The sequence below is a fragment of the Empidonax traillii genome, unplaced genomic scaffold (genome assembly GCF_003031625.1).
Source record: "Empidonax traillii isolate 1590-97213 ecotype Southwest subspecies unplaced genomic scaffold, ASM303162v1 scaffold505:size591145, whole genome shotgun sequence".
Taxonomy (NCBI): domain Eukaryota; kingdom Metazoa; phylum Chordata; class Aves; order Passeriformes; family Tyrannidae; genus Empidonax; species Empidonax traillii.
This window is the reverse complement of record NW_020955698.1, coordinates 364,325-378,073: the sequence shown is the minus strand read 5'-3', so window position 1 is coordinate 378,073 and position 13,749 is coordinate 364,325. Positions and strand designations below refer to the sequence as shown.

Sequence of the window (13,749 nt, the reverse complement as noted above, 5' to 3'; positions counted from 1 at the left end):
CCATTTCACAATCAAGGCTACAAGAAAAATCACATGAATGAAAGCAAGGTTCTTATATACACAACATTAGTTACACAGCTTCTTTCACATTAAAACCAGTAAAATTGCATGGTCATCTCATAGAGAGATATCAAAGGACTGGAGTTCAAATCTCCTTTTCCACAGGAAAAGCAAGAGCTGTGAGTAGGTACCACCACATTGCTCAGGTTCAGGGCTGAGAATGGACACAAAGCCTTGAAGGAATCCTGTTTGACATATCCAGCATCACACAAGGAGGTCTGAAGGCAACCTTTAACTCAGCTTCCCGTAATCTCTGAGGTAAATGATTCACAGAATGCCAGAATGTGCTCAGCTGGAAAGGACCCACAAGGACCATCCAGTCCAACCCTCAGCCCTGCACAGGCCCAGCCCCAAGAGTCACCCCCTGTGCCCCAGAGGATCATCCAAACCCTCCTGCAGCTCTGGCAGCCTTGGGGCTGTGCCCACTGCCCTGGGGAGCCTGTTCAGTGCCAACCACCCTCTGGGGGAAGAATCTTGTCCTGAGATCCAAGCTAATCAGCAATGGAAAATCCTGGGCTAACCTAATGCAATGAAAATAAAGTAATGGAAATAAAACTTCTGGCTGTCACCATCCTCTCCCTAAACACACATCCCCTGCAGACACAGCCTGTTCAGAAATCCAAGCTGTTATTTTTATTACTATACACGCCTTGCACAGGAAAGGGACACCTTAAGAGTATAAATGCCTTAAACAACAAGACAGCCAATCAGCCCCTGTGCAGATGAGCAGTGAGTGCGACAGAGGGTGCATGTTCTCACCTTGGCACTGGCCAGGAAGCCCAGCGACAGCGCCACCCTGGCGCGCAGGTCCGGCCTGTCCCGCGGCCACACGTACGACAGCATCGCCCGCACGATCTTCCCGGCGTCGATCTCCCGCAGCTGTGGGGGACAGCAAAGGCACTTGGCAAACACACCCCCCTCAGGGAGCACAACAACTGCACAAAGGAGAAGGAATTTTATGTATTGACATCTCTTCTGTGTTTTGTTTGATAGGCAACAGGCACTTCAGAATGTTTGGGAGCAGGACTGCCCGTTAAAATCCCAAGCTGTTTGTGTGTCTATATCCATCACGTGCTGCTAAAGCTCGTGAGTTGTTCTTAATTCACTTGTTCTCCAGAGTGCAAGTTTAGCTGGCTGGAACTGGAATATAGAGAGAGCCACAATTCACCACCACCCTGAAATACCTCACAGAGCAAACAAACCGACCCTTCTTTATCTTCTCAAGATTTCTGTACGAAAGGCAAGGCCCTGTTGGTTCTTCTTCTTGAAAGAAGTTTTAAAATAGCTTAGAAACAACATGAGGGAAATGCAAAAAAAACACGAAAAACAAAAACAAAACAAAACAAAAAAATCAATGAAGCAAGAGAAAAACCTAAGGCAAGAAGGAGGTCTGAAAGGTCTATAACAAACCTAAGTAGTGTGGAGAACATTCTCTGACGTTGGGTAATCAGGATTCTGGAGGCAGGTGATGTCCACGGCCACACGTTGGCTTCACTGATTACATCAATTTTAACTGAACTCTTCAGTTCTCCTCCAAACCTCAAACTTGGCTCTAAAGACCACAATCCAGTTAACAAGCCATCTTGAAAAATATCCCTTTTTTTTGTTCGGGTTGAAGTTGTGCAGTGGTGGTTGTATTTTTTGCTGTTGTTGTATTTTTTTTACAGAAACGTGGGTTATTTTCCAGATGGACAGACGTTGGTATCGCTGACATATATTGAGATATATTTCACTAAACTCATGAGCTCAGTTCTCTGCAGCCTAAACCACATTTCCTAATCAAGAATAAGAGAACGTGCAGTAACAAAGCACAGATATCAACAACTTGCTTTTCTGGGTTGGCTGCACCAGGGTTAACTTGAAAAGAAACAAGGGTTATCTAAAACTGAAGGGAGGGCAGCAAGGGCTGCTAATCTCTCCATTTCAGGCAATATTTTAAAGTTGGGGGAACAGATGGGAAACCAAAATTAGTGCAACACCTTTTAAAGATGACTCTGGCATGATGGAAGTCAGTACAAAGGGGGAGTCTTAGAATGTATCTTAAAGCTTGAGGATAAACCAAATTAGAATAGAAATACTCTGTTAAGGTCCAGGGTGAATAAGCAAGAAAGGAGAGGTCTGTTAAAAGGCAAAATCGCTGAGGCAACCAGGGAAGCCAATCCTATAAATACAAGCTTTTAAAAGCACCAGGAAATTCATCTCAGTCACAGCTTCAAAGAAGACCAAAGGTGGCATATTTTGTCAACAACTGCAAATGTACTGGAGCATTACACAGGATAAGCACATCTCAAATGACTGGTAGAAAATGGATATATGGAGGATTTGTAAGTGGGGAGAGGATGGGAAAGTGTCTGACCCACTCAGGAGATGGAGGTATCTGCTGCAGCATAAATATGGATCTTTCCATGGGAGTCAAGGATGTGCATAAAAAGCAGTTCAAACATTTGGAAAATATCTTTCATCACCACTTACAGGTTAAAAGGAAGTTAAAAAATAAATTGATATTACATTAACACAAAAGATACTGCTGCAATCAGAGCAGTTCTAATTATATGTTGCTATTGGCTAGGCAGACTTTGCACAGAAAAGCTGTTAAAAGGAACAAAATACACTGGCTGCAAACAAGGAATCTATTTCCTTTTTTCATGGCTCTGAATGGTGACAGAAGTAAATCCGTTCAAAAAAAGAGTCAGAAGGCAGCCAGTCATTTGCCAAAGGCCGTGCAAAGGAACAAGAAGAAATATCAAAGGATGCAAAATGCACACATATTACATCAAAGTTTACCATGAAATAAACGTTACTGTTGTACAGAAACATGAGTTAAAAACTGTTTAAATATGCAAGTGGCAACATTAAGAATTAAAATGAGCAATCTGTTCAATGGACTCAGGCCCTTTTTTGATTCTCTGAGGTATATAAAAAGGTTAAGAGATGCATTTATTTTACCTCCTTTTAAATGGCAGTAATGTTTTACATTTCCTTTCAAGGGCTCTCTCTACAGACGGAAGGAGTGGAAGGAAAGGTATTATAAACCTAATCCAGCAGGGAGCAGAGAAGAAAAGTCTGCTCCTCTCTTTGAATGCAGCATGTTTTCAAAACACTCCCAAATACTGAAAACTATTTGCAAAAGAAAGAGCATTGAACATCTTGCTGTCCCCTCTACCCACCCCATGCAGGTTCTGGACCTTTTGAAACACCTAAAGACGGGGGGAAAAAAAGAAGGTTATCATTCCTCTTCCCACTCTCCAAGGTTTTTCACTCTGTGTTTACCCTCAGTATTCAGTTCTGTACCCCTGAAGCTGCTACAAAAGGGGCAATTTAAAACATCACTCCCAAAGTCAGATTCCAAAAGAACAGGCTGGTTTGGTAAAAAAAAAAACATCTGGAATACAGAAAGCTGTAATACAGCTGGCATGGGTATCACCTGCAGTTCTCCTAAAAGCACAGTCCTAGGGGGAAAACGGGTAAATTGGGCACCAGTATTTTTGTGCACTGAATACAAGTACACGTATACACGAAATACAAGAACTGCACTTGGAATATCGGATTTCCTTCCCTTCATATTTGCTGAGAAGCTCCTGGCATTTGCACACAATGTTACTTTGTTTTTTCTTCCACTCTTCACACATTTTACAACTTCTACAACTCTTGCTGCTTTCTCCTGGACAATCCTAGCAGCTGATGTTTGTTTAGCTGGACAACTGCCTTAAGTGGCAATGTCCTGGATTAACCATGCTTTACTGGAATAAAAACCTCAGGGAATTGCTTTAGACAGGAAAAGCTGCAAGTAATGAGTGAAGAGAAAATGCCACTGGAATATTTACATTGCCCAGTAAACAAAAAAAAAAAAAATCATCTGGCATCAAAATTTCTGGATAACCTATTCCTACTGAGTTTTAAAGTGAAGGAACATCCAGCATTCCTTAAAGCTACCAGTGTTTTGAACTTTCCATTTCCTTTCTGAGCAGAGAGAACCCTGAAATGTAAATGTGAAAGAGAGAAGGATAACCTGCTAGCTTTGAAGTCTCTTTTTCCTAGGACATCTGTGAAAAGAGCCCATACCTGTGGCAGGGAGGGTCTCAAAAGGAGTCTAAAGTTAATGTTACATGCAGAGCCAGTGGTGCCACTGACTGGAGATGGCCAATTATTCCATTTCCCCCTGTGCCTCGTGCAGAAAGGATCACAGATGTTTGCCAAAACAAGCTGGCTGCACTTCAGGTTATGAAATTCCCTCTTACTATAAAACACACACCTCTCCTGACTTCTGCCTGTGACACAAACAGGTTGGAATTCAACCAAGGGACAACTCTGAGCTGAAAATTGAAGAGGAAAATTTAGGTACAACTTTTCAGTTACTTTACAAATGAGGCTGTAGGAAAGGCATCCTCAGAGCACTTAAACATCAGCAAAGGAGCCCTGAAAGACCCTGCACTGAGGACTCAGTTTGTCATCAAAGTAGTCCTCACTGATTTTAGGAAGATCCCACCTGAGTTTGAACAAGTTATACCCATCACACAGAACCATTCTGCAAACACACAAAGCACCAGAGATAAGTTTGCCCAGGAAATGAGAAGATCAAACTTAGGTAAACACAAGAGCTTTGCTCTGGCAATTTTAATCACACAGGTTGATCCCATGTTGCTCTAACTCAAAGCTGCCTCTAACTGGAATCATTTGGGCTAATAAAAGATACTTCTTCTCCTTACATACCACCATCATTACTTTAATGTGTGCCTCCTGAATAGAAATACGGTCAAAATATAACAGATGCATTATTGTTAAATCCAAGTAAAAATAGACACAGTTCAATTACTTCTCTCCCCTCCTACTGCAAGTGTGATTTTACCAACTGGTGCACTGACTTGCACCCACAAGCTGATTTCTACTATTCTGAATGTCAAATCACAAACAGAATGAGCAAACCATAAATAAAATATTGGAACATAGTTTCCATCAAAAGAATTTTACATAACCCAGGCCAATTGCAAAGGGGGGGCGTAACATTAAATTGTATTTTTAATAAAACAAATGAAGCCCTTGAACACAGTTATTACAAACATTTGGTGATTTAAGAGTTAGCAAGTCTACATTGACAATTAAACTGAACCTACTCCACTACAGCACTCACATATCTACCAATACAGTTTTGCACAAATTGTTGCTGATAACATTGTTAATTTAAAAAGCAATAGTAACAAAGCCATGTTTTACCCCTTCCTTTGGATCTGTGTGAAGCCCTCCACCTGCATGGCCATGCCAACACATCCTCTTCTCCAGCAGTCGCCACCTGGGCAGGATCTGGGTGAAAAATGAAGAGTCAATTTGCAAGAACCTCAGGAAACAGGCACATAAAAGCCAACAGAAAGAGCAACTACTGGCCCCTTTTCCCTCCCCCATCCTCCAACTGTATCAGCTTGCTTTAGTCAAAGATTTTTTCCTCTCTCTAAAATCCTTGCCTTGCTTAAGGAAACAATAATAAGAAAGGGACTCTGGCAGCAAAGAGCACATTCCAAGCAGGCAGGAGGTGAAGACAACAGACCCTTACATACTTCAGTTAAAAGGACACCTAAAAATTGAAAATGGACTGAAGAACACAGAAAAAAACCTTGAAGGAGATTTTATGCTTTGAAGGCCCAATGACCCTCAAAAGATTTTAGCTGCTTAAGTCAGTTCTGTGATAACCAGTGAGTGGTTATTATTTTATAATTAAAAACCAAAAAGAAAAGCAAGATAAATACATTTCTTAGCTTCACTATGTGTCATAATTATTCCATGAACTGCAAAAATTGCACCTTCCTTATGTTTACAGTAGTTTTAAGGCAAGCAGACCTCCCAGGAGTAAGAGCCTGATATCCTGGCATTCAGTAATGAGAATATTCTACAACCTAAGCAGAATTTAAAGTAATAAGGTCCTGCACACTCAAGAAAAAAATCAATCTCCTGTGCCTGGGTATCCCTTACCTGGGTATTTCCCATGCTTGACAACGTGAATTCAAGTATCAACACACGAGACCTGCATTTTTAAGGACTCTTCTTTGCAAGTTACTTTAATATCATTGGTTTCTAAAGATTCAGAAAGACTTCTAGGGGCAGAAACACAACTTGCCATTTAACCTGCTGCACTTCAGAGCCATAAACAATGAAATTATGAAAAAGAAAAACCATAAAACCAGCAGATTAAACTGAAAGAACCAACTGTACCCACCTCTGAAGGCTCCAGAAACGGCCTCGAGTAATCCCCTGCCAGGCCCTGCCATGATCTTTGCCTGCAAATGGGTGGGATCTACAGAACAAAAACGGAGAAAAAGGAGTGAAAATGGAGTCCTGCAGAACATGCATTTCACAGGCACAGAATACTCATCTGGTTCATGTAAACGAGCATAACATGAGAAGAAGGCAGATGGCTTTGTTTTTTAACAACTGACCACGGAAAAAGCAAACGGGGGGGGGGAGCAGCTGTAAAATAAACTCCATCCAGCCATTAAAATGCTCAGTCACAATGAATCATTCCCTTCCCTGAATCCACACTCCCATCAGACTCTGTTTCTTTTGTATCATGAAAGCCCAAAGTTTTCCCTTTCGTCTCATTTTCATCTTCTCCCAGGTTGTCTTTTGACTTCTTCCAAGCAGTCTTTTGTTCCATTTTTCATCATGAAATGTTATTTTTATGCTTATAGGTTCTGCCATTCCCAATTCCTCTTGGCTCAGCTTGTCTCCAGAAAGCAAATCAAAGCTACAGCTCTGGACTGGGAAGCACTGGGACTGCCAGAAATTGGAGCAGGGCTGGCAACAAGTTTTAGGTTATTAGGGCACAAGATACCCAATATTGACAGATCCATCAACCTTAAGAAACTGCTGGCACCAACTGTGCCGTGCTCTCCATGTTACCTTGCAAGGCAATCCATGTTCCAAAGGACCATTTATTCTCCTCGGATGGACTAAGTGGCATTGCTTCCCTGGTGGCAAAGACACAGGGTCGGCACTGATGGTGCCACATCATCTTTGACACAGTCAGCAGTAAATCTTTGACTGCTCTGTTACAGTATTAACCATCCCCTGTGTAACAATCACCACCACAGAGCAAAGCAGACACATGGTGCTCCCCAGCCCACGGCAAAGGACAAATGGCAAAGAGGGGAAAAAAGGACTTGATCATAAGAAAGTATTTTTAACCTTGACAAACAGCAGCACTGGCATCTATCTGATCTCTTGCCTTAAACAATCCTTTGCTCTTATCCTATGACACACATCCTAAGTTATAATTTTAAAGAAGATTAAAACCATTCCTGCACAAGTCACCACTTGTGACCTGCTTACTCCAAACAATTCCATTGTGTGGTGTTATACACAGAGGAAAAGGGAACATCCCAATCACACATTTTGCCCTTAGCAGAGCTAACTGGGCTGGCTGAACTGTCCTGATGCTCCCAAGACCAGGGTAAAATGGAGGAGCAGCATCTCTAAAGCACTTCATTGTAGACACACTCACAACTTCACAGCTCTGTATCAGCACAGAGGATTCCATCTAAACCAAGGCACCCTCCACAGGAACAGTGCCATAAACAGAAAATATCAGAAAAATTATAATGCTCCAACAGTCAGTGGAAAGAAGCTAATTACTGTCCTTCTGGAGTTTACTCATAGGACATCACATTACTAATAATTCACATCCTTTGACCTCAAAGGATATCAAGGTTCCCTTCTGACTGAAATATGAGGCAAACAACATCACAGAAACAGTTTGTAATGAAACACCAGCAGATCTGCTCTCAAATCCTGCTTTAGAAAAACAGCCCCATTCCCTGACTGAAACTAGGAACTGCCATTGGGTTATTTGCAAAATTGAGCCTCTCCCATCTCCTCCTAAAAATCAAATCTGAGGGGAGAAATAAAGAATTAAACAAGGTGAACAACTGACTTCACCGATAATCCCTCTGACCATCAGAGTATTGACAGCAAAACTGCCCAGAGGAGCGGGGTGGAGCTCTCCCTGCCACTCTCCACACCTGCTGCAGGAAGATGACTCCACTCTCCTCACTGTGTTTTTTTTCCCCAAGAGATTTAGGACTACAAAGAAAAGCCATACTTGAATCTTATCATAACAGATCAAAGCAGGTTATTTCTTTAGAGGAGCAGGAGAGAGTCCTGCTTATTTCTGCCTTTCTGACATTATGCAGGGAGCTTGAATCCTGGCATTTCCCAACTTTTAATGCCTGACTCAGCACCATCATGCCCTTTTAATGCATTTTTGGAGATGATTCTATAAACTCTAAAGAATGAAACAGATGTCTAGCACTGACTGCACAAAAAAGTCATGTTGCTAAAGTGTCACAACTGTGAGGAGTAGCTTTAAATACTACAGATGCAAACAAGCAACAGGGATAAAACACATTTGCACAAGGTCAAATCCACATTTAAAAGGTTCCCTCTGGAATACGATATGTACTGTTCCAGGCATGCTGCACTCATCTGATGGGGATTGGTTTTTTTAAATTAACTGTAACAGCAGACATAACTGAAAGTGGGATTCGAGTCCCCGTGCAGGGTTCAAGTCCAACAGTTAATTCTGCTGAGTTTGCAAGGCAAGAAAAGAAATTATGAGTGGAGGAAAATGAGAGAAAAGGTGAAAATATTCTGGTGTAAAGCTAGACTAAACTGTCACCAATATGAACTGTATAAACTTAACTGGAGCTCCATTTAACAATGGCTCAGCAGCAATAACTCCTTATAAAGGGATCTTAAAATTCAAGGAACTTCAAATACAGGTATCTGTCAGTGCAGGCTGCTGAAGAGACACATGGTTTATAGTTGCCAGGCATTGTGCTGGTCAACTGCACCTTCAAAGTCTAGAGAAGAGAACTCAGCAACACACATCAACACATGAAATGTCTGGACAATAAACAGCAGTAGAATTTTACAGAGCAGACCAGGCTTCAGGTAAAAATAAATAAATAAATAAATAAAACTGGGCAAAATATAAATAAAATTACCAGAAATACCTGAAACTTCTCTTAGAACCCCTTCCAGAGCAAGGGATAATTTTAAGTTATGCAGAAGAACATGCTCTTTATCACTGGCAGCTGGAAGGGCAAGATAATGCAAAGAAGAAAAATAGTTCCTTTTACTTTTTACTGTTCCAATAGTTTACACAGCCCTGCTTTCTGCCACTGCCAAAGTTCTCCCTGAAACTCCTCAGTATGTTTCTTCACTTAGACAGATTCCTAGCAAAATAATTATCCTTAGTTAAAGGGTGTTGGACCTTTCCAGCCAAACGTTATTTTCTTTCCATTTAGCTCATTTAAACTCATCTAACTAATTTTTCATTTAATTGCCATATTTAAATTGAACAGAATCGGCCACTGTTTTCATTTTGGATACAGGCAAACTGTTCTGGAAAAAAACCCAAACAAATAAAAACCCACAAGCTTCCTAGGAAAAAAAAAATACAACAGCAATTGTTTGGTTACTTATCATAGTTTATCAAACCAACGTGCCAATTCCTTACTCAGCAGAGACCCCAAATTCAACTCACAAGTTTTGACAGGATGAATCCCTGTCTACTCCAACTGCAGGAGGGGGAACCAAAGGAGCCGTGGTCATGGAAATACAAACTGATCTCAATATAAAGAAATGAAGTCTGATCACAGGTAACAATATTTATGGCACCTGTCTTTGCCCTCTGTAAATGTAGCTGTTTTACTCTTCAGGATACAAATGTTACAAGACTGCAACCAAAAGTACTGAAAAACTTAGGTGAGAGGGAAGATGTGGATCTGGGAGGCAACTGCACCCAAACAACTCTGCTGTATTTGACTCTCACGACACTAAGAAAATACAATTAAGCTTCCAATTAATTATAAGCTTAAAAAAGGCTACAATTAGCATGAAACTCTGAAGACAGGGGATCAAATACCACATGGATGCAAAGCCATATCTGGCACCTACAACACAGCCAGGAAGGTAACAGAGGAGAAGAGCTTTCCCCACACTCAAATACACACACTAAGAGGTGTCACCACAACACCCTATAAAATACTGCTTTCATCACCCACTGACTGCGAAACACACAGCTTGGGACCACGGCAAGCAAGATTAAGTTGCTTTAAATGCATTTTTTTTAATTTATAGAAGAGCTTTCAGAACAGGTCCGTTGAAAATATGGACAGTCCCTGCTAATGGGTGAGCATAGAAAAATAATCAAACAACTGAAACTAAACCAGGATGCACATGTTTGCTTCCAGAAGGTTTTTTTTTTTTTTTAAACTGCTGAATTACCTCATTTATAAAAATCAATGGCTAATCACTCTGAAATACAACTGCTGAAGTGCCTGGCCAACTTCTCAGGGTGCCCTCTCTTTGGGCAGGCACAGTATTTCCTGAACTAGCTGAAAAAACAGCAAATTTAATGAAATGTTTAAAAAATCATGTCCCAAAATTTTGAAGGTCATTCTACCCAAAAATGCAGAACCCTTAGGTTTCAGCCTCCTGCTAGATAAGAGTCAAACAAACTTGCACTTCCATAAAATGGAAGTGGCAATTTTTATTTAGCAAAATGTAAGGCCTTGCTCCTGAACTTTATAAATTGTAATTTTCAGTCAAATAGAGCTTGATGCAGAACTGAAAATTCATCACCAGACCACAAAAAATGCATTAATTGACCACTTTCTAACAAAAAAATGCCTAGAGACTAAAAGGCCAGAGAGATGAGCATATATCTATATTCCACAGACATAGCCTTGGTTTTCCAGACCAGAAAATCTAGTGCAAATCCACATTTAGTGACATGTGGCAATTAAAACTCATCAGCAAGGACCGGCATTCCCAACATGAAAATAAAAACATTCAAAAGGAAACCAGTAACATAATTAATGCTTCTATTCATCACCATGATAACGCTGCTATTTGTTCACTCACAGCTGAAATGGGTTTCCAGGAACAGGGACAATACCGAGTACTCAGGTATATTTAAATGTATGCAAATACACGGGTAAAATATTTGATCTGCATCAACGTTAACTCTCACCTTCTTGTCTTGCTCGAGTTTCAAAATTAAACACCCCTCAAATTTACCACTTCAGCCCTGCCCATCTCGGCTACCAAGCAACACGAAGTTGACTGTAGTCCTCGGCAGAATTCTGCCTGTCAGGGAAAGCTAATCGAGGCAACAAAGAAAAGCTACTCATAAACAGTGCTAATCTGAGGAATACAAAAGAGAAAAGGTTATTATGAAACCGAAATCGAAGCTATCTGAGAGTTTATGCGAAGTCTTTGGGATAAATTCGTTCCCTCTATCTTTGGGATACACTTCCTCATTTGCTTTGAGAAACGCCTATGACTTACACAGCTTTGACATGTGTGCTCGATTCTTTACTTCTAACAAAAAAATCATTCCCTGGGACATGTTACAGCCCGCCCAGCTGACAGAGAGCGTTCCAACTCCAACTCCCCGTCCCTACAGAGCGGCAGCATCAGCACAAGGGTTCCCTGTGCACATCCCGCGTCCATCCACAGACACTGCGGTTTCTAATGCTGATCCCCACAGAGCCCCCGCAGGGCCCACCCGGGCGGGGGGCGCCGACTCCGGGCAGGTCAGGACGGACCGGGCCGTGCCGTGCTCGCAGGGCCGGGGGGCAGCGGAGCGGGGACCGGCGGCCCCTCAGGGACCGCCCCTGACCCTCCCTCAGCGACCTCCCCGCCCGCCCTCCCCGGCGCCCCCACGCACCTGTCCGCCCGCCGGCGCGCTGCAGGCCCGCCGCCCGGTCCCCGCTATCGCCCCGGCGGCGCAGGTGGCGGCGGCGGCTGCGGGCGGCCGCAGCAGGGCCAGGGCGAGCAGCAGCCGCCGCTTGCGGGAGGCGGCGGCCACCAGGCCCCGCGGCGCCCCCAGCACCGCCATCTTGCGAGGGCCGGAGCGCAGGGCATTGTGGGGCGGCGGCGGACCCGCGGAGGGGAAGGGGCGGGCCCGGCCGCCCTGAGGGGGAGGCGGGGCAGGGGCGGCATGGCTGGGTGGGGTGGGGTAGGATACCGGTGTGGGCGTCGCCTGGGATGGCGGCGAGAGCACTGGCGGTTTTCCGGCAGCGCTGTTCGGCTCCCGCCCGCCGAGGCTGCCTGGTCTGGCCGGTGGGCAGCGGTGGAGCGCGAACGCCAAGGCTGCCCTGAGCCACGCCAAGGCTGTCCTGAGGGGAGCGGTCCTCAGCCCCGCCGTGACGCCCTGAGGGGAGCAGTCCTCAGACCTACTATGGCGCCTTTAGGAGAGCAGTCCTCAGTTCCGCCGTGGGCGCCCTGAGGGGAGCGGTCCTCGGCCCCGCCATGGTGCCCCGCGATGAGCTGCCCTCAGCCCTGCCGTGGCACCTTGAGGGGCACAGACACCTCCCTGCCGAGCCGGGAGCAGCCAGACCCTTCCGAGCCATCTCCCCGAGCCGTGGTTCCTTAGAGCCACAGTAACACAGCAAGAGTATGGTTCCTCGTTAAACACCGATTTAGGGAGATGGAGCTGCGCATGGAATACGTTTACCATGGCCTATATACTCCCATCCGATTGGCATGCAGAGCCAGGAGGAGGCTGGAACTCTGTGTGGCGTTTCTAATCACATAAAGATTTCTTCAAAGCTACCAGAGCTTGACTACTGATGCTCTTGCCTTGAGGGAGAGTTGTAAGCTCGTTTGCAAGGGAGAGGGATAGACAGACAGACAGACAGAAAGGAAGAGGACAATTGGCTTAAAGTCAATTTTTAATAAGGCAGGATTTCTCCAGCTTGTGCTTTGATACTCAACTTTGCTTCTGACCAGGATCCACTTCAAACGACAGAGGCGACATTTCTCCGGCGCTAATCTAATTCTTCATCCTGATTGCGTTTGGCAGGGCCGGGTCTGAACAGTGCCGCCTTGTGGCATCGTCCAGAGGGATAAACAGGAATTCTGGGCTTCTGGCTGCCATACATCTGCTTCCTTCAGCGTGCTCTGCTCACCGGGGGAGTTTGACCAGGCAGAAGGGGATAATCGTGACTCTGCGTGGGGCAGCCTGAAAAGACAGCCTGGCCAGCACGGCAGCGTCTTTGGAGAGATTTCAAATGTCTCTGCCATTTCTCCTTCATGCACACAGGGTTTGTATGCACATACAGTGCCATCTGTCTACCCGACCTGCAGCACAGGCTCTCAGTTCAGCCCTGGGCTATGTGGGCAGTATTCCCACCCTCTCAAGCTCTCTGGACACGAGCTACATGGAGTATCCTGCATGTGGATAACAGAACCCTGAGCCGTGGTGTGGCAGGATCTGACAGAGCTCCAACACCTCTAACAGAAACGTGCAGATCTCCTGACAAACATAGATTGTCAAACCTCCCAACACCTTCCTGAGACAGTTGCATCATTGCAGCCTTGTCATTCAACAGGGAGAGACGACATCCAACAGCTGTGTGGCATTGGATGGAAAATGTTATAATTAATAATGTTCATAGTCCATTATCATGGCCTGAGCAAAAAAAAATCAGCTTTGGCATTTCCATTTGCTGTGCTAATGTATACCATTTTAATTTTTTCTACACTTTTCAGGCAAGGAAGGTACTTAATATATTTGACATGAGTATTTTCCCTGCAAATTTTGTCTTAACTACTCTTCCTTCTTTAATAACTCTCCCATGCTACTGGTTTTATTTCCTCCTGCTACCCTTTCAGCCTTGTTTCCAGTTCTTA

The 13,749-nt window shown here is 44.0% G+C and overlaps 1 protein-coding gene across 3 annotated transcripts in view; it reads right to left on the bottom strand.

Moving 5' to 3' along the window:
- ABCB7 (ATP binding cassette subfamily B member 7) overlaps positions 1-11,953 on the bottom strand; it is a 36,510-nt gene extending 24,557 nt beyond the window's left edge. For all 3 annotated transcript variants that reach the window (XR_003572660.1, XM_027896626.1, XM_027896625.1), the window contains exons 1-4: positions 11,783-11,953; positions 6,266-6,343; positions 5,272-5,358; positions 820-939 (exon numbers count right to left, since the gene is read on the bottom strand). Coding sequence is in view for 2 of the 3 variants with exons in the window: in XM_027896626.1 (XP_027752427.1) it covers positions 820-939; positions 5,272-5,358; positions 6,266-6,343; positions 11,783-11,953 (456 nt within the window). In the remaining variant the exon portion in view is untranslated. The remainder of the gene's footprint in view (positions 1-819; positions 940-5,271; positions 5,359-6,265; positions 6,344-11,782) is intronic.
- Positions 11,954-13,749: the final 1,796 nt, after the last annotated feature.